The 21,752-nt window shown below is 36.4% G+C and overlaps 1 protein-coding gene across 1 annotated transcript in view; it reads left to right on the top strand.

The window, feature by feature from the left end:
• The first annotated feature begins 7,199 nt into the window (after positions 1–7,199).
• Positions 7,200–21,752, top strand: part of LOC114202171 (phospholipid-transporting ATPase ABCA3-like) — a 177,285-nt gene continuing 162,732 nt past the window's right edge. The window contains exons 1-4 of the mRNA XM_088017035.1: positions 7,200–7,259; positions 7,624–7,879; positions 14,682–14,812; positions 17,889–18,042. Of these exons, the coding sequence (XP_087873161.1) occupies positions 7,200–7,259; positions 7,624–7,879; positions 14,682–14,812; positions 17,889–18,042 (601 nt within the window). The remainder of the gene's footprint in view (positions 7,260–7,623; positions 7,880–14,681; positions 14,813–17,888; positions 18,043–21,752) is intronic.

Here is a 21,752-nt window from a genome sequence, read left to right as displayed (position 1 = left end):
AGAGAATGTAACTGTAAAAATGAAAATTTACAAAGATGAAAAAAGAGTTGATAAAATAAGAAATTGGTTGAAAAAGAAAAGAAAAAAAATTAAAATGGAAAGACTAAAAAATCATGGGGAAAAAAACCATGAATTCCATTTCCCCTAGTGCTGGAGTTTTGCAGTTCTCTCTGATGGATAAACTTGGTCTTAGCTGGATGTTCTTGCAATCTTCTGGGGGTGGGCCTGTTGCGTTGATTCTCAGGTGTCTTTGCCTGGGTTGGAATTGCACCACCCTTGCCGGGGGCCAGGCTAAGGAAGTGGCTCTGGATTGCTCTATGTGGCTTTTGTTCCCTGAAGGCTTTCCATACCATTTTAGAGGATGAGAATGAAAATGGTGGCCTATCAGTCTCCAGCCCTGGAGCCAAGAGCTTGGAGCCCCACTCCTCAGTCGCCCTCAGGGAAAAGCAGTCAATCACTCCTGTCTCCTTGGTCTCCATCTGTACTCCGTGCTCACCTAACCTGTCACCGAGCATTTCTATCTCAGGCACATGACCCCATTAAAGTCTCCAAACCCTGCAGACTCCTGCAGTGTGCCCCCACACAGTTCCTCCTGGGGGAGAAGGGGAGGTTCTCGCCAGGGTTCTGCCTCTCGCTGGGCCCCAGCTCTGAGAGCAGTCACCTGACCATGCTTTGGTTCATAGTATATGGCAACCCTGAGCTGAGATCCTACTCCTGGACTTGCTGATTGTAGCCAGCTTACCCCCTCTGATGCCTGGGAACTCTGCCACACTCAGGCACCCCCAGTCTTCCTGTAACCCCGAGGATCCTGAGACCACACTGTCCCACCTATGATTCTGCCCCAGTCTGCCACCTGAGTACCTTTCAGGCAGAGAAGTCCCTTGCTGGAGCAGACTTCTAACTAAAAGTTCTGATTTTGTGCTCCACTGCTGTATCACTTTCTGGTGCTGGCTTATGGAGTCTTCCCCCCCCGCCCCCCGCAGTTTATCTTCTGATATATCACCTTGGGTTCACATCTCTGTACCTCCTACCTTGCAGAAAGTGGTCGTTTTTCTATTTGTAGAGTTGCAGCTATTCTTTTCTTTGATCTCTGGTTGAGTTCACAGATGTTCAGAATCTAGCTGAATTCCTGGGACCAGACAAAACTAAGGTCTTCTACTCCTCTGCCATATAGGACTAGCTTCCCCTCAATGAACTATAATTTTAAGTATAGCATATTCCTGCATTGTGTGAGTCATTCTAGTAAATTACTGAACTTGAGGAAGATTGTAGGAACCCCTGAGTTTGTAGGTAGCCTATATGAAGACCCTATTTGAGGCTAGTATCTAAAGTAGGGACAGGCAGTCTTGTGAGACTGGGCTTTTAACCTGTGGGCTCTGTGCTAACTCTGGGTAATTTAGTGTCAGAACTGAACTGAATTATAGAACACCCATTTTGGGTGTGAAAGAATTGGGGAATTGGTTGTTGTTTGAAGAAACAAACAAGGATTGGTGTAAATCATTTTTTAGATGTTTGGTAGAATTCACTATTGAAGTCATCTGATCCTGACCTTTTCTTTGCTGGCAGGTTTTTGATTACTGATTCAATCTTTTACTATAAGTCTATTTATATTTTCTACTTGTTCTTGAGTTGAATTGGTAGTTTGTGTGTTTTGAGTTTGTCATTTCATCTAGGTTATGAAATTTGTTGCCTATAATTGTTTATAGTATTCTTTTATCATCCTTTTTATTTTTGTAAGATTGGTAGTAGTATTCTTACTTTCTTTCCTTACTTTAGTAAGTTGAGTCTTTTTTTCTTATTTTGGTCAGTTAAGATGAAGGTTTGTCCATTTTGTTACTCTTAAGGAACCAGTGGTTGGTTTCTTTGATTCTCTTGTTTTTATATTCTCTATTTTATTTACCCACATTTTAATATTTATAATACCCTGCCTTTTGTCATCTGTGGTTTTAGTTTGCTCTGCTTGTTCTAGTTCTTTAAGTTGGAAGGCTAGGTTATTGATTTGAAATCATTATTGATTTGAAATGTGGGAGTTTATAGTTAAACTGCTTTCACTGCATCACATAAGTTTTAATATGTTTTATCTTTGTTTTCATTCATCTCAAAGTATTTTCTAACTTTCCTTGCGATTTCGTCTTTGACCCATTGGTTGTTTAATAATGTGTTGTTTATTTTCCACATATTTCGAATTTTCCAGATTTCCTTCTTTTACAGATCTCTAATTTCATTTCAGTGTGGTCACGTTCATGGGAGATTGGAAGATACTTTGTATAATTTCAGTCTTTTTAAATTTATTCAGACTTGTTTTTTTAGGGGGGTGGGTAGGGACAGAGTGAGAGGAAGAGAGAGAATCTTAAGCAGGTTCCATGCTCAGTACAAGGGTCTATCTCATGACCCTGAGATCATGACCTGAGCTGAAATCAAGAGTCAGACACTCAACTGACTGAGCCACCCAGGTGCCCCTATTGAGATTTCTTTTGTGTCCTAATGGTCTGTTCTGGAAAATGTTCCTTGTGAACTTGAGAACAATATGTATTCTGTTATTATTGGGTAGATTTTTCTATATGTTAGTTCCAGATGGTTCATAGTGTTGTTTATGACTTCCATTTCATTACTGATCTTCTTCCTTGTTGTTCTATTCGTTATTGAAAGTGGGGCATTGAAGTCTCCAACTATTATTTTTGAGTTTTCTATTTCTTGCTTAATTCAATTCAGTCAATTTTTGCTTGATATGTTTTGGGGGCTCTGTTGTTAGTTTTGTATATGTTTCTAATTTTATGTCTTGATGAGATGATCTTTTAATCTGTATAAAATACACTTCTTTGTCTCTTTTCAAAAATTTTATCTTAATGTATGTTTTGTCTTTTATTAGTACAGTCATTCCTGCTCTTCTTTTGCTTACTGTTTTCATGGAATATCTTTTCCTGTCCTCTAACTTTCAATTAATGTATGCCTTTGGATCTAAAATGTGTCTCTTGTAGACAGCATATAGTTGAATCATGCTTTTATATCCATTCTACCAATCTCTGCCTTTTAAATGGAGAATTCAATCCATTTACATTTGATGTAATTAATGATAAGGTAAGACTTCAGACATTTTTCTCTTCGTTTTCTTTATGTCTTATATCATTTTTGTTCCTCAATGACTCCATTACTGTCTTCTTGTTTGTAAGATATTTTCTAGTGTAACATTTTGATTCCTTTCTTGTTTCTTCTGCAATACATAGTTTAGTGATTTTTCTAGTGGTTGTCCTCTTGATTATATTTAACATCTTAGCTTCTAATAATCTAGATGAATTAATACTCACTTAATTTTAGCAGTATACAACAATTATGCTATTTATTGCTGCTCACCCCTTTATTATTGTCACAGATTGCATCTTTATACATTGTTTGCCAAAAAATATGAATTTGTATATTTTTATGCAGTTTTTTAAATTATATAAGAAAAATGAGCTACAGATCATTAATACTGGCTTTATATTTACATTGTAATCATTACTGGTTCTTTATTTCTCCATGTGAATTTAACTCAGTGTCTAGTGTCTTTTCTATTATATTTTATCCATTGCAATTTTGTATAATGTTTTAGTTGTTGCACTAGAGATTACAAAACACTTCTAGTCTATTTAGAATCAATATTTTATCAATTAAATTAGAATGTAGTTTTATGACCATATTGGTACTTTTATTACCTTTCCCCCTTCATACTCTTTTTGTCTCATATATTATGTCTTCCTTTATTGAACACTTCATCAACTCACCATATTCTTTGTTTTCAACAATCAAAATATTCTGAAGACTCAGGAAGAGAAAAATAACCTGTTTTGATTTGTCCAGATGTTTACCACTTCTGTTCCTCTTTCTTCATTTCTTATGTTCCAAGTTTCCTTCTGTTCTCATTTCCCTTCTCTCTGAAGAGCTTCCTTTCCTTATAGATCAGACTATCTGTCAATGGAGGCACTTAGTTTTCCTTCATTTGTGAATGTCTTTATTTCAACCTGCATTTCTGAAGAATTTCTTTGCTAAACATCGAATTACACCTTTTCTCTGCATTTTAAAAATGTTGGTCACTTCCTTCTGGCTTCCCTGATGGCAATCCGTTTTTCAGATCTTTGTCTCCTTATAGGTGATGTGTTGTTTTCCTCTGACTTTTTTTCAGGAGTTTTTTATTTGTCTTAAGTTTTTATCATTTTGATTTTTTATGATGTGTATTTGCTCAACTTTTTATATCCACAGGCTTGTGTCTTTTGCCACATTTGGGAGTTTGTAACCATTATTTCTTTAAATATGTTTTCAGCATCACACTCTTCTGTCTTTTGAGACTCTGATGAATTGTATGTTAGACTTTATGTTTGTTCTCCCACATAATCCCGAGGCTGTGTTCATTTTTTTCAATCTCCTCCTCCCCTGTTTTGTTCATATTAGATAGTTTCTACTGATCATGTTCACTGACTCTTTCCTCTGTCATCTTCATTCTGCTATTGAGTCTATCCAGTGAGTGTTTTATTTTGGTTACTTTCTTTTTTTTTTTTTATTGTGTTATGTTAGTCAACATACAATACATCATTAGTTTTTGATGTAGTGTTCCATGATTCATTGTTTTGGTTACTTTAAATTCTAAAATTCCTCTTTGATTTTTCCTTATATCTTCTATTTCTTTACTGATAGTTTTTACTTTAAATTTTGTTTCAAGACTGTAATTGCTCTCTTGAGCATTATAATAGTAGCTGCTTTAAAGGCTTTTTTTCAGGTAGTTCCAACATCTATGCCATGTCACCATTGCTATCTGTTGATTGTCTTTTCCTGTGCAACCTGAGACTTGTGATTTCTTGTATGCTGAATAATTTTGGATTACATTCTGGACTTTTGTGTATTGAACTATGAGACTCTGGGTTCTGTTTTAAATCCTATGGGGAATATTGATAGTTTGGTTTAGCAGGCAACTGACCTGTTACAGGGTTGCCAGATTTAGCAAATAAAATACAGAACACCCAGTTAAATATGAATTTCAGATAAAGTATGGATATTTTAGTATAAGTATGTCCCCCCAATATATTTGTTATTTGTCTGAAATTCAAATTTAATTGAACATCTTGTATTTTATCTGGCAACCCTACTTGGTTAGGTTTAAACTGCAAGTTCCAACCTACCTCTGTGGGCTGTGGTTGCAACGTCAATTCAGTTTTCTTTAATTTGTTATTTTTTATTTGAAATAATTGACAGTGGTTTCAGGCACAGGAACAATATAAGTAATGTTTCTTAGGACATGTTAAACCGTACTATAAGACTTTGGGATATGATGCAAGTTTTATTTATTTATTTATTTATTTATTTATTTATTTATTATTGAAGTGTAGTTGATACACAATGTTACATTAGTTTCAGGTGTACAACATAGTGATTCAACAACACTGTGCTCACTATAAGCATAGTTATCACTTGTCAGTATATAACACTATTACAATGCCATTGGCTGTTCCCCATGTTGTTCCTTTCATCCCTGTGACTTATTTATTCCATAACTGGAAACCTGTACCTCCCACTCCCCATCACCCACTTTTGCCCATTTCCCCAGCCTCCTCCCCTCTTGCAAGCATCAATTTGTTCTCCATATTTATGGGTCTGTTTCTGCTTTGTTTTGTTTTTTCGATTCCACATACAAGTGAAATCACATGGTATTTGTCTTTCTCTTTCTGACAGACACATTCCACTTAGCATAATTTCCTCTAGGTCCATCCGTGTTGTCACCGTCAGTTCAGTTTTTTTTAAAACTGTGCTGTTCTATCGGGATCTCCCTGGATCTCAGTCTTACAGCTCACTGATCAAAGTGATTAGCATGCTAACTGGGATGAGATCAATTTATGCTCAGACCAAGGCTGAGCTCCTCCTATTCCTCTGTCTCTCCTATACCTTTAGGTTCTCTGAGGCAGTCTTCATCTTGGTCTTCTGGCCAGAAACTACCCTTTACCATGGGTGCTTGCCACTCAAAGTTCAGAAGCACTTGAGGTGCTCCTCCTTACTGCATTCCCTGGTTACTCTTTATGGTTCACTCACTGAAAGGACGTGACACCTCTTAGTACTAATGCAATACACACCACATCCTTCTCTCCCCTTAGTATGTCTTGAAGTCCAGTTCTGATTTTGAAAGCCCTATGAGACTGTTAAAAGTGGTGCATACAAAAGAAATTCTGGTGCATGCTGCAATATGGGTAAACTTTGAAGATATTTTATGCTGAGTGAAATAAGCCAGTCACAAAAGGACAAATACTGTCACAATGAAGTGACACCTATATGAGGTACCCAAAGGAGTCAAAGTCATAGATACAGAAAGTGGAGTGGTGGTTGCCAGTGACTGGGGGGAGGAAGGAATAGAGAGTGATTGTTTAATGGCCATGGATTTTTAGCTTGGGAAGATGAAAAAACTTCTGGGGATGGATAATGGTGATGGTTGCACAACAGCATGAATGTGATTGGTGCCACTGAACTGTACAACTAAAAATGGTTAAAGTGGCAAATTTTATGTTGTTATATTTTATCACAATTTTGCCACCCTCTCCATAGTAGTAGCAAATCACCCCAGGGAATACCTTGTTAGGTAAGTACTGTGATTTTTCTGATTTTACAGATGATAAGGAGCTATAGGTTAATTATTTTGCTCAAAATTTTACAGCTTGTGAGAGTGTTAGGATTTGAACTCAAACAGCCCTACTTTAGATGCTGGGTTTCTCAATTACTATAATCTACTGTTTACACCATGAGGAAAGGATTACAGTCATTTTGAATACTCCTAATGCCTAGCATAGAATATGGCACAGAGTAGATATTAAATAGGAAATTTTCAGAATTATAATTTGTAGGAATTTATCTGAGAGCCTATGAGAATAATAATTGACATTCCAGATTTACAGTTTACATCTTTCTTTGCAAATGTGGGGCTGCAACCTATTACATTTTGCATCTCTATCATCTAATACTTTCATACATATTAGAAGACCATCAGATGTGGATATAATGAATTAATATAAAAATAAGAGAAGACAAGTATTTATTTCAAGTAGTTATCTTTCAGGATTGATAAAAAGAGTAAAACAATGAAGTAATCCTTTCACTTGACTAAATTTAACATTTTTGCCAGGTGATGTAAGTTTTTGAAATGTTTACTTCCTTCTTAGAGCTGAAATTCCATTCCTTGCGATAAAATGGATTTGTTGTGGCTCAACCAATTTGCGGTCCTCCTCTGGAAAAATTTCGTTTTAAAGGTAAGTGGAGGTGTCTGTGGGAAATGGTTGTAAAGGCTAATGAACCTGAAGGGGAGAACTTTAAATAGCTTTTTCCCTCATTTTAGTGTATGGGTTTTTGTTTTGTTTTGTTTTGTTTTTGTCCCTTTCATTCCGTGGCTTAAGGGAGCAATTCTAACTCTGAAGAGTACCCATGGGATAAATCAAGAGAATAGATAATGAAACGTGGCAAAAGGTGAAAACGACAGGCTAGTGAGCCATTCGTATTGTAGAACGGAGCTGAATAATATGTTTAAATTGTATACATGTGTATGCACTCGTAGATTCACACACACACACATACACACAGACTCTTAATTATCACAGTCCCTTTGTTTCTTTGCAGAAAAGGAAGATAATTTCTTTAATTGTGGAAATCTTCATGACGGTCTTCTTCTCTCTACTGATTTTGCTTCATCGCAGAAATATAAAGAAGACGTTTCAGAATGTTACTATTTTCAGGCCTGTTCCTTTGATGACCCTGCCTGATTTCTTCTTTAATAGGAGCTATGTATATGAATTAGCTTATGTGCCTTCTAAAAGTGTTGTGGTAAAAAATATTACTGAGATGGTGAAAGAGACGTTAAATACCAATTTTTCAGGTTAGAAATTGTGATGTCTAAAATGTTTTTTGTAGGGCGCCTGGGTGGCTCAGTTGGTTAGGCGGCTGCCTTTGGCTCAGGTCATGATCCCAGGGTCCTGAGATCAAGCCCCGCATCGGGCTCCCTGCTCAGCGGGGAGCCTGCTTCTCTCTTTTCCTCTGCTGCTCCCCCTGCTGGTGCGCGCTCTCTCTCTCTCTCTCTCTCTCTCTCTCTCTGTCGGATAAATAAATAAAAATCTAAAAAAAAAAAATTTTTTTTTGTCGCATAATTATTAGTTTGTTTTTGAAGAGACATACTTCAGTGACCATAAACTTGTGTATTAATCTCCTGAATGTAACATTATGAGCTCTGTAACATAATATCAAACATATTCTTGGCATAATCATAAACAAAATACACTACTTAAAATTAGATGATGGAATTATGTAATTGTAAATCCTCTTTGTCTCTGACTGTGTTCTTAAATTAGGGTGAGCACCTGATAGCGTGCCAAAGGGACACAGAACCTCAGGATGACTTGAGTAGTTTCTTTTTGGATGCATGCATAAACTCTACCTCGAGATCATTAATTTTAAACATTTTAGTGAAAATATTAAGTGTGATATATGAATGCATTTGAAAAGAAGAGTAAAGCAGCGTAGAATTATACCAAAACAATCCTTATCTCCTTATACTCGCCTGCCTCTGCATCCACTTTCTCTTCTCTGTCTCCAATGTTAAAAACACTGTCAGAATTTTGGTAAGCATCTCTCCCATCTTGTCTCATGCTTTTACACATGTGTGTGGGTTTGTTCTGTTATATACTCATACAGTCATGTTTTTTTCCCCTCATTTTAAGGGCAGGGCTTTGAGATGGGAGGGTAGGCTAGATGCTATCTATTTACTTTGCCATCTTAAAAACCATCTTTAAAAAACAAAATGTTACATTGTATAACTTAATGCAAAATTCATAGAAACCACGAATCTCCAAAGAACATTAGTGCTTGTGATGGGCTGAAAGTTACCTTTTAAGTATCCCTTTATGTGGAGGTGGAGGACAGAGGACTGTTATGGGAAAGTCTAAGAAGCATTGTTATTTTGTCCTATTGCAAGCCCTCATGAGAAAGTGTGTCTGAAGACTGCAGTAGAGATCTGATGGGTTGAAAGTCTATGGCGGCATTTGTTAATGTCTAATACAGTAAAGTGCTCATTTAAAGGGAAGGAAGCTGAGAGATTTTCCTTCTCTTGATTGGGCCTGATTACCTTGTTATAGTTTCTGTGGAACCAACTCTAGCAAAATAGCTCAGTGGATATGCGAGGATATGTGTAAAAGCCTTCATTTGGAAAGCTCCCATATTCAGATTTTAGTGCTAGTCTGAAGACTTTTTTAAAGTCTAACTTTTTTAAAACAACTATTCACTAGAAGCTTTTATTTCTTTTTTATTTTTTTAGGATTGTATTTATTTATTTGAGAGAGAGGGAGAGAGCATTCATGGGCAAGTAGGGGGAGGGGCAGAGGGAGAAGCAGACTCCCAGGACCCCAGGATCGTGACCTGAGCCGAAGGCAGACACTTAACTGACTGAGCCACCCAGGTGCCTCTAGAAGCTTTAATATACCACCAATTCAAGTTCAGATAGTATAGTATCTGAATAGCATAGTATAGTGTATCTACTATTAGTATAATTGTGATTAGAAAGCTGGTGTTCGGTAAGACTTTGATGTTGGTGTTTGATAGCTTGGTTTAATCAATACATAGTAATAATGTCTGTTAAAATCTGTGGTAAAGAATTCTTCAGGATTATATAGTGCTGTACTTTGAGCACAATGATCTGGAAGGGCCCCTATCCACACACACATAGTTGATTTTGAAAAATTTCAAACCTATGGAGAAAATGCAAATATGCTACAATTTACCAAGTAACATTTGCCACATTTACTTTTTTATTCACCCTCTATACACACACATATATATGCACATATATAATATGTATGTTAAGTATGTAAAACTAAAAGAATGTATATAAAATTACTGGATTTTTTTTTTGGCTGAACCATTGAGAATAAGTTGCATTCATCGTGACACATCACCTTCAAATGCTACATGTATCTCCTAATAAGGACATTCTCCAATATAACCTTTACAATTATTATATCCAAGAATTTTAAAATTGATACAATGATGTTATCTAATATACAGTCAATATTTATATTTTCCTAATTGTCCTAATGAGGTTCTTTAGAGCTTTTTTTTTTCTTTTTTGTAATCCAGGAGCCAGTTAGAGATTTTTTTTAAGATTTGTTTATATATTTATTTATTTATTTAGAGAGCATGCACCAGTGAGTGTAGTTGGGGGAGGAACAGAGGGAAAGAGAGAATCTCAAGCTGATTCCACTTCTCAAGTGCAGAGCCTGACTCGGGGCCTGATCCCAGGACTCTGAGATCATGACCTGAGCTGAAACCAAGAGTTTGACACCCAACTGACTGAGCTACGCAGGCACCCCCCAGTTAGAGATTTTTAAATATTCATTGGGGTTGACAAACTTCTTTGTAAAGGGCCAGATAGTAAATATATTAGGTTTTATGGGCTATATAAGTTTCTATCAAATATCCCTTTTTTTTTTTTTTAAGAGCACTTTAGAGATGTAAAGAACATCCATAGTTCATAGGCCCATACCAAAACAGACTGTGGGGTAGATTTGACCTGCACAGGACCATAATTTGCTGACCTCTGGCTTAGGATACTTTCTTAGGCTGCTTTTTTTTTTTATTACGTTAATCACCATACATTACATCTCAGACTGCTTTTGTTTTTGTTGTTTTGTCTTTAATAACATTGATAGTTTTAAAAGACTAGGCCAATTATTTTGCACAAGGCTTCTTAATTTGTATTTGTATGATTGTTTCCTTACATTTAGTTTCAATTTGATCATTTGTGTTGAAAATATTACATCTTTCTTATAAGATCTTCTTAGTGAATCACTTTTGGAAGCATATTACCAGTTTGTTCCTCAATTGGTGATATCATGCTTGCTCATTTTAGTCAGATGGATTTCCACCAGACTTTCTATTGTCAAGGCAGTTTTCCTCTTTGTAGTTTATAAGGAATCTGTCATTCTAAGAGCACTTTCAGCACCCTAGAAGCTTCCTTTGTGCCACGTGGCAGTTATGACTCCCCCAAATTTAACTACTATTTTAACATCTAACACCATAGTTAGTTTTGCCTGCTTTTCACCTTATGTAAATGGAGCTATTCACTATTGTCCCATTATAGCATTCTGGGTTATATACGGTACATATTATATAGTTTTTATGTGTGTGTTTTACTTAGCATTATATTTGTAAGAGTCATCCAAATTGTTGTATGAGGTCATAAATCACTAATTTTCTTTATAGTATCCCATTATATTAATATTATGCAATCTGTTTATCTGTTTGTTTTTGATGAACATTTGGGTAGATTCCAGATTTTAGCTATTATGAGTAGTGTTGTTATGAACATTTTTATAAGAACCTTTTGATGAACATATATACACCTTTCTGTTTGGTATATAGCTAGGAGTGAAATTGTTGGGTCATGAGGGATGTAACTATTTAGATTTACAGAGACGTATGAGAGTTTCAGTTCCATATCTTCACCAACACTTGATATGTTCTATCTTTTGACAGGAAGTAACTGATAAAGGCATTCTTGTCTTGTTCCCTGTCTCTGGAGAAAATTTTTCAATATTTTGCCATTGAGCAACATATTTATTATATGTTGTTTGTAGATGTTCTTTATCAGGTTTAGATAGCTTCTTTCTATTCTTAGTTTGCTAAGAATTTTTTTAAAACCAGGAATTAGTGTTAAATTTTGTCAAATGCCTTTTCTCTATCTATTGAGATGGTGATTTTTCTTATTTTTGTTAATATAATGATTTTTCAACTATTAAATCATCCATCCATTTACTTGGGTTTATTCTATGGATTTTATTTGCTAACATTTTGTTAAGAAATTTTACATGCATGTTTAAAACTTTATTTTTAAAATTTTATTTATTTATTTGAGAGAGAGAGAGCAAGAGAGAGACAGCATGAATGGGATGAGGGGCAGAGGTTGAGAAGCAGACTCTCCCCTGAGCAGGGAGCCTGATGTGGGACTCGAACCCAGGACTCCAGGATCGTGACCTGAGCCAAAGGCAGACACTTAACCAACTCAGCCACCCAGGCAGCTCAAGACATTAGTCTATTTTGTGTTCTTTGTTCCATGAGTTGTTGAGAGTATACTGCCTAATTTCCATGCAATTGGAATTTTTCTAGTTATATTTTTGTTATTGGATTTAGCTTGATTGCATTGTGTAGAGAACATATTCTGAGTGATGTAATCATTTGATGATGATGATTTTTGATCCTAAAATTGTCCCAGACTTAGCCAGTGGGTTGTTTTTTTTTTTAAAGCAATGTCCTTTTGATGTATGTTTGTCAGCTTTTGAGCACTTTCACTTTCTAACAGAACTAGCTGTTCAGGCTGAACACATTGTACTTTCTCTGCCCCAGAACTAGATTCAACCAATGGAGCTGTCTTAATTCCTCTTTTTTTAGGGATGGTATTAAGAAACTAAGAGGTGGGAAAAATAAGACACAGAGAGAGAGAGAAACAAAACCCTTCCCTTGCTACCAGTTTCCCTTCCTGAAGGCACCAGTAGGGAGGTCACCGCTTAACCCTCCACTTATAAGTGGGTCAGAATTGGCCTCCTGTTTCCTTCTCCCCTCAGGGCCTGATGGATCTTCGTAAATGTGCTCAGGGTGTCTGTCTCCCCACAATAAAACATAGGGAAAAACAAGTACTAGGTGTACCTATTACTACTGGGGTGTCTTTGCATCTAGACTCTTTTAGTAGGATTTTTTTTAAATCATGATTTTATGTTGATACTCTCAATGCCAGCCCAACAATATAGGCCTCTTGTTTTTCTTCTCCCATTGTATATTTGTACCTCCTTTCTCTCTCAGAGCCCTAGATCTTAGCAGCATCAATGTACTCATTTGCCCAATCCTATAGAAAAGTATTTCTGAATTACTTACATTATGTACTACTGGCCTAACACACTTAACACCATTTCTTTGCCATTCTTTTTCTTCCTAGACTATATTCAACTAGGGGTATATGTCAACATACTGTGCCTAAAATTCACTTGGGTTAATTCTTTTTCTTCTTGTGGTTGTTATTAATTTAATATCTATTTAGGATTCACTTATATTCTTATTAAGTTTTAGTAATTATACCCCTCTGTGTTGATTTAATTTTTTTTGAGTATGTAAAAGATCAACAATAAACAAAAGTCAAACCTGTATTAAAATGTATAATTAGATAACTGACATTGCCTCCACAATCGCTTCTAACCTGTTCTCATCCACCCTCCCACCCATAGGTAACCAATACTGTTAGTGCCTGATTTATTCTTTTTGTGTTTCTTTTGGTATAAATACTGTTTCTACATGTATGCATGTATTTCTGGGTATGTGTGTGAATCTGTGTGTGTGTGTCTATATATTTTTCTCTATATATTTCTTATACTCCTTTCTTAGACAAGAGCATACTATATACACTCTTCTATAGTTTGGTTTTTCTTTCTGGTAATACAGTGGGATGAAACTCATCTTTTTTTTTAAAGTAGGCTGCTCACCCAGAGTGGAGCACATGCAGGGCTTGAACTCACAACCCGAGATCAGGACCTAAGCTGAGATCAAGAGTCGGACGCTTAACCAGCTGAGCCACCCAGATGCCCCAAAAGCTCATCTTTTAATACACCTTGTTATTCACCCATTGTGTTTCCATATAAATTTTAGAATTGGCTTGTAATTTTTCATAAAAATTGTTTGGATTTTTTTGAAATATTTTATGTTATTAGCCAGTTTTATTTTTATTTTATTTATGATTGACATAAAAACTGTGTATATTTAGGTCATATCAAATGGTGTTTTGATATACATATACCTTGATTATCACAACCAAGCTAATTAACATATCCATCAGCTCACATAGTTACCAGTTTTTGTGGTGAGAACTCTTGAGATCTATTCTAGAAGATTGATATTTTATTATGTTTTGTTTTATTTAAATCCAAGTTAGTTAACAAATGTTTGGATTTTTACTAGAATTACATCGACTCTTATGTAGTCAATTTTTACAGAAGAGACATCTTTACAGTACAGCTCTTTGCACATGTTATGTAACTTTGTTTTAAAAATCTTATTTCTCGGGGCACCTGGGTGGCTCAGTCGTTAAGCGTCTGCCTTCGCCTCAGGTCATGATCCCAGGGTCCTGGAATCGAGCCCCACATCCAGCTCCCTGCTCCGCAGGAGGCCTGCTTCTCCCTCTCCCACTCCCCCTGCTTGTGTTCCCTCTCTCACTGTGTCTCTCTGTCAAATAAATAAAATCTTTAAAAAAAAATTCTACAGTTGTTTTCTAGAATACAATTTATTCTGCAATTATTTTTTGAAATATACCTTCGACAGAAATAATTTTGACACTTATTTCCTTCCACATTTTTTTAATCACTAGGTTTCAAACTACAATTGAAAAGTTCCCTTGTCACAGTTAACCTTAATATACAGTTATTGTGATGATTAAATATTGTTTATAATGTGTTCCAACTTTTATAAAACACAAGAATTTTTGTGTACCCCAGATATCCATTAGGTCAGCTGTAATGTCAGTGTTTGAGTAATAATGTTTTAAAATGTTCTGTGTTATGACAGGATTATGGTATTCATGGTACAGATAGGGATAATCATTAGACATTTTCCATTTATGTGTTGACTTACTGAGATTTTTCTCTCTGCAGTTCAAGGCTTTTCTTCAGAAGCACAGTTTGAAAAGTACATTATGTATGAAAAGAAGCCTATGGTTCATGTGCTGGCTGCTATTGTATTTGATCATGACTTCAAAAACAGCGATGACGGTTTGCCACTTAAAGTAAGAAATTTTTGTCTAAAGGCTTTATATGTTAGGTTTCAGAGATTTAATGAGATATAGGTAACCTCCCCATTTTATAAATGGGAATAATTGTAAGTTGCCCAAGATCCTAACTACTAGTATATAAAGAACAGGGATTTGAATCTTGTGCCAACTTATTTTAAAAATATTTATTTATTTGTCAGAGAGAGAACATAAGCAGAAGCAGCAGCCGACAGAGGGAGAGGGAGCCTCCCACTGAGCAAGGAGCCCGATGCGGGACTCGATCCCGGGACCCTGGGATCAGGATCTGAGCTGAAGGCAGCTGCTTAACCGACTGAGCCACCCAGGCATCCCTGTGCCAACTTATTTTAATACCTGTGCTTTTAATCATTACATTATACTGATGTGTACTGGTGAATAATGTGAGGAGAAAACTGTTATCTGCTACCTTATGGTATATATTCAGAAAATAGAGTAACAGGAACTTTAGTAAGGATATTCACTTTACTAATCTTCCTGGCCAGGCAGATGCTTCCAGTCTTGCAAATGGTGGTTAAGAAAATAACAGTGTAGCTAGGTAAAAAAGATGGGTATCAATGTCTGTTCCCTGTTTAAATACCTTCTGGAATTTCAGATAGTGCATATCTGTAATATGATATTTAAACTTTTTAATGAGCTAATTTTAAGTGTAATTGCCATTCTAACTTTGTATCTGAAGTGACTTTTATAACAAAGCTATTATTACATGAAAGTTAAAAGCAAAAACACCTCACAAGGAGTTTTTATGATGCCCTCTTATTAGAACAGGCCACCTGCTGCTTATTTTTGCTTTGGTGAATGCCTCCTTTTTTGTACTTTGTATCATGTTTTAATGTATTTGTTTTATGTCTCCAAAGAGGTAATTGGAGGTAATCTTTAACTTTCAGAATTCTTGATTATCACTGGTGGTGTGAATGGAAGTTTCTGTAACCCCACCAGTAACTCATTTGGAGTTCCTTGAAATGTTAAAGTTTGGCCTTTCAATAAAAGGCATATATATATATACACCAACAGAGGTCCCAATGTGAAAGACTTCTTTCTTTTGTGTGAATTACCTAATTTCTCTTCTAAATCTCTAGTATCAGCTTTTAGGGTTTTCCAGGTTGCGTCAGAATTAGGACAGACCCCAAGGAAGACTCAGATAACATCCCTCAAGGAGAGAAAATGGATAGTGTTGGCACTTTGGTAACTTGGTGTATCTCTTTAGCACATGTTAGAGATGAGCCGCCTAGAGTTGAGGGAAATGATCAAACTATAGTATTTATGCACAGAGCCCAATCCTATTGAGGATCCAAGTGTTTGCTAATAGAAGGAAGGAAAGAGAAAGGAAAATCACTGGCAGGACAGTAGGTCACCTTTCTTTCTCTTCCGTCCTCTCTTCACTTTCCCCAGCTATGCCTACTTTACACTAATTACTGCCTCAAAAGCATATGCTGATGGTGATACAGGTTCATTGGTATATGTAGAGCCTCTGGCTCAAATGTCAAATAACTTTGGTGTAGTACAAGCTTTGTTTTTGTTGACAGTTCACTGTGTCTAGCATTAGAATGGATACCTGACAAGATTTTCCCCAGGTGCCTGTTCTCTTTTTCCACAATTTATCAAACGAAATTTCTTACCTGTTTTGTGAGTCCATGACCGCCTGTACTCTCCCTGCACCAAAACCAACTCTTCTGGAACTTAGCTGATTTTCCTGGGCAAGACCTATCTCTACCATAGATAGCACAGTGATCCACTAGGAATGCAGAAAAGACCATGTCACTGTGCTGCATAAAAAGTTCCAGGGATTCTCCATGAACAGGTCATCAGTGACCTGTTTTCTGAAGAGCCCTTCAGCCTCGTGTTGCCTCTTCTTTCTTCGAACTTCATGCTCTAGCAATCTCAAACCAGTAGTAGTTGTATGTCCTGTGTGGTCTCTTGCTTCTCTGCCTTTGATCTCTTGCTTCTCTTTCCTTTTGATGCTCTGCCTGTCCTTTTTCTGGGGTAACTCTTACTAGTAATTTCTATAAAACTCTTGCTGTAACTACCTATGCAAAGTCTTCCCTTCTCTCTTCTGTGCTCCCTGAACACCTCGTTAGTTCCTCGAATTCAAGAATTGTATATTAATAATACTTAAGCATGCTGTAGCTACTTAAAATGTTGCTTTTGAATTACTGAATTATGTGAATGTTTGCCCAGACATGGTGCACCTGCCTGTTGCTTCTCACCCCACTGACTTCTCTTTTCTGCCTCTACTGACCTTGGGCAACTGTAGCCTCTTGCTTTGTCAGGCTACTCAGATCTACCATAACTTACCCTGAAGTTGGCTCAGCTCTCTAGATACATCATTTTCTTTTCATGTAATATCTAAAATATGCAGCATTCTACATTTAAATTTTATTATCCCTACTCTTATTATATCTGGGCTTTTTCCTTTTCTGTTATTCACTTTTTGAAGAGGGAGACAATCTTTACCATAATTGGCTAACATAATAGGAAAGAAAAGTAATAGAACTGTTTGAGGTCTCACCGAGTTAGACAAGCCAGTTGTGGAGATAGAAAAATACATTTGTAATGATCAAGGTAGCACTGTTGGCGTCTTTGTAACTCAGAGACAAAATGCCTGAAGATGATAGAACAGAGATGTAAATTTAATTGATTTCTAACTTTGACTATGATTATGGCACATGAGGCTTGCTGCTTGTCCCTTGTGTCAGTGGTACTGTCATTTCTTATCATTTAGAATCCTGAATTGCTCACTCTGTCCTCCAAACACAAATTTTAGCTTTGTATTTTCTTTTCCTTTCACTGCTCTTACTTGCTTTTTATTTATTTTATTTTATTTTTTTAGAAGATTTTATTTATTCATGAGAGAGAGAGAGAGAGAGAGAGGCAGAGGGAGAAGCAGGCTCCCAAGGAGCAGGGAGCCTGATGCGGGACTCGATCCCAGGACTCTGGGACCATGACCTGAGCCGAAGGCGGACGCTTAACCATCTGAGCCACCCAGGCGCCCTCTTACTTGCTTTTTAGTGTTCATTGGTCTTACATGTTGTTTGTTTTCTATTGTTTATTCTAGGTAAAATATCATCTGCGTTTTGGTGCAGGTACTGAGAAATCTTCAAATTTACTAAGCTCCTTAAAAGATACTGGATGGAATACACATCTTCTCTTTCCAGAGATACCTTCTCTAGGACCCAGGAACCTAGTTGATGATGATGGAGGAGATCCTGGTGAGCAGTCCTCCAGCCTACTTACATTAATATTTTGGTTGCAAGCTAGTAGTCATATCAACATGTATGGATCATTTTTTTCTATGAGTGAAAAGTTTATTCATTGTGGCAGTACCTTTTTAAATTTGAGTTTTTATTGTAGAAACAAGCATATAGAAAACCTTATGCATTTGAAAAATATCTTCCTAAAACTGTAGATAATTTCCTGAATGTTATCAGTGTGTATCCTTGCATTTATATAGTCTTAGATAGTAAAAGTTGGCTCTGCTGACTTAATAGACACATTTTCATAAACTAACATTGCCTACATATTTATGGTTCTAAATTGTTTTTTTTTTTAATTTAAATTTTGGTTAGTTAACAGAGTGCAATATTGGTTTCTGGAGTAGAATTCAGTGATTCATCACTTACATACAATACCCAGTGCTCATCACAGCACGTGCCTTCTTTAATACCCATTACCCATCTAGCTCATCCCCCACTCACCTCCTTCCATTTGTTCTCTATCCTTAAGAGTCTTATATGGCTTGTTTCCCTCTCTCTTTTTTTTCTTTTCCCCCTTCCCATATGTTCATCTGTTTTCTTTCTTAAATTCCACATGTGTGAGATCTTATGGTATTTATCTTTCTTTGACTGACTTACTTCACTTAGCATAATATACACTAGCTCCCATCCATGTCATTGCAAAAAGCAAGATTTCATTCTTTTTGATGGCTGGGTAATATTATATATACCACATCTTCTTTATCCATTCATCAGTCCATGGACATTTGGGCTCTCTCCATAGTTTGGCTATTGTTGATAATGCTTCTATAAACATCTGGGTGCATGTGCCCCTTCAATCTGTATTTTTTTATCTTTTGGGTAAATGCCTACTAGTGCAATTGCTGGGTCATAGAGTAGTTCTGTTTTTAACTTTTTGAGGAACTTCCGAACTGTTCTCCAGAGTGGCCACACCAGTTTGCATTCCCACCAACAATGCAAGAGGGTCCCTCTTTCTCCCTATTCTCGCCAACAGCAGTTGTTTATTGCATTGTTAATTTTAGCCCTCCTGAAGGTGTGAGGTGATATCCCATTGTGGTTTTGATTTGCATTTCCCTGATGCTGAATAGACGTTGAGCATCTTTTCATGTGCCTGTTAGCCATCTGGATGTCTTCCTTGGAAAAGTGTCCATTCATGTATTCTGCCCAGTTCCTAACTGGATTATTTGGGTTTTTTGGGTGTTGAGTTTGGGAAGTTCTTTATAGATTTTGGATACTAACCCTTTATCTGATATGTCATTTGCAATATCTTCTCCCATTTTGTAGGCTGCTTTTAGTTTTAGTTGATAAAAAGCAAAAGCTTTTTATCCTGATGAAGTCCCAATAGTTCATTTTTGCTTTTGTTTCCCTTCCTCCAGCAATGTGTTTAATAATAAATTGCTACTGCCGAGGTCTAAGAGGTTTCTGCCCATGTTCTCCTCTAGGATTTTGATGGTTTCCTATCTCACATTGAAGTCTTTGATCCATTTTGAATTTATTTTTGTGTATTGTGTAAGAAAGTGGTCCGGTTTCATTCTTCTGCATGTTGTCCAGTTTTCCCAACCCTATTTGTTGAAGACACTTTCTTTTTTCCACTGGATATTCTTTCCTGCTTTGTCAAAGATTAGTTAACCAGAGAGCTGAGGGTCCATTTCTGGGTTCTCTATTCTGTTCCATTGATCTTTGTATCTGTTTTTGTGCCAGTACCATATTGTCTTGATGACTACAGCTTTGTAAGACAGCTTGAAATCCAGAATCCTGGTACCTCCAGTTTTTTTTTTTTAAAGATTTTATTCATTTATTTGACAAAGAGAGACACAGCGAGAGAAGGGAACACAAGCAGGGGGAGTGGGAGAGGGAGAAGCAGGCTTCCCGCTGAGCAGGGAGCCCGATGCGGAGCTCGATCCCAGGACCCTGGGACCGTGACCTGAGCCAAAGGCAGACGCTCAACAACTGAGCCACCCAGGCGCCCCCTGATACCTCCAGTTTTGTTTTTCTTTTTCACAATTGCTTTGACTATTTGGGGTCTTTTGTGGTTCCATACAAATTTTAGGATTGTTCTAGGTCTGTGAAAAATGCTGGTGGTATTTTGATAGGGATTGCATTAAAATATATAGATTGCTTTGGGTAGTATAGACATTTTAACAATATGTGTTCTTCTAGTCCATGAGCATGGAATGCTTTTCCATTTCTTTGTATTCTCTTCAATTTCTTTCATAAGTGTTTTGTAGTTTTCAGAGTACAGATCTTTTACTTCTTTAGTTAGATTCATTCCTAGGTATTTTATTGTTTTTGGTGCAATTATAAATGGGATAAATTCCTTGATTTCTTTTTCTGCTGCTTCATTATTGACGTACAGAAATGCAACAGATTTCTGCACATTGATTTTATATCCTGCAACTTTGCTGAATTCTTGTATGAGTTCTAGTTTTTGGTGGAGTCTTTTGGGTTTTCTACATGGAGTATGATGTCGTCTGTAAACAGTGAAAGTTTGACTTCTTCCTTGCCCATTTGGATGCTTTTTATTTCTTTTTGTTGTCTAATCAGACAGGCTAAGACTTCCAGTACTGTGTTAAATAACAGTACGAGAGTAGACATCCTTGTCTTGTTCTTGACTTTAGGGGAAAGGCTCTCAGTTTTTCCCCATTGAGGATGATATTAGTTGTTGGCCTTTCATATATGGCCTTTATGATGTTGAGGTATGTTCCATCTATCCCTACTTTGTTGAGGGTTTTTATCAAGAAAGGATGCTGTGTTTTGTCAAATGCTTTTTCTTCATCTATTGACAGGATCATATGGTTCCTATCCTTTCTTTAATAAATATGGTATATCGCATTGATTGATTTGCAGGTGTTGATTGCAGCCCAGGAATAAATCCCACTTACTCATGGTGAATAAAATAATTCATCAAATGTACTGTTGAATTCAATTTGCTAGTATTTTTTTGCATCCATGTTCATCAGGGATATTGGCCTGTAACTCTCCTTTTTAGTGGATCTTTATCTGGTTTTAGTGGATCTTTATCTGGTTTAATCAAGGTAATGCTGGCCTTATAGAATGAATTTGGAAGTTTTCCTTCCATTTCTACTTTTTGGAACAGTTTGAGGAGAATAGGTATTAACTCTTCTTTCAGTGTCTGGTAGAATTCCACTGGGAATCTATATGGCCCTGAACTTTGGTTTGTTGGGAGATTTCTGATTACTGATTCAATTTCTTTGCTGGTTATGGGTCTGTTCAAATTTTCTATTTCTTCCTGTTTCAGTTTTGGTAGTTTGTAGGTTTCTAGGAATTTGTCCATTTCTTCCTGGTTGCCCAGTTTGTTGGCATATAATTTTTCATAGTATTCACTTATGATTGTATTTCTGTGATGTTAGTTGTGATATGTCCTCTTTCATTCATGATTTTATCTATTTGGGTCCTTTTATCTTTTTGATAAATCTAGCTATGGGTTTATCAATTTTATTAATTCTTTTGAAGAATAAATTCTTTGAAAAATGAGCTCTTAGTTTCATTAAATTGAAATCTCTCAATTTTTTGTTTCTATATCATTTATTTCTCCTCTAATCTTTATTATTTCCTTTCTTCTGCTCGCCTGAGGCTTTATTTGCTGTTCCTTTTCTAGCTCCTTTAGGTGTAAGTGTAGGTTGTGTATTTGAGACTTTTCTTGCTTCTTGAATTAGGCTTGTATT

Source organism: Eumetopias jubatus, unplaced genomic scaffold (genome assembly GCF_037043125.1).
Source record: "Eumetopias jubatus isolate StellerSeaLion01/CBP00866 unplaced genomic scaffold, mEumJub1_p1.0 scaffold_12, whole genome shotgun sequence".
In the NCBI taxonomy this organism is placed as follows: domain Eukaryota; kingdom Metazoa; phylum Chordata; class Mammalia; order Carnivora; family Otariidae; genus Eumetopias; species Eumetopias jubatus.
The sequence above is the reverse complement of the archived record's forward strand: the minus strand, read 5'-3'. Positions and strand labels throughout refer to the sequence as shown.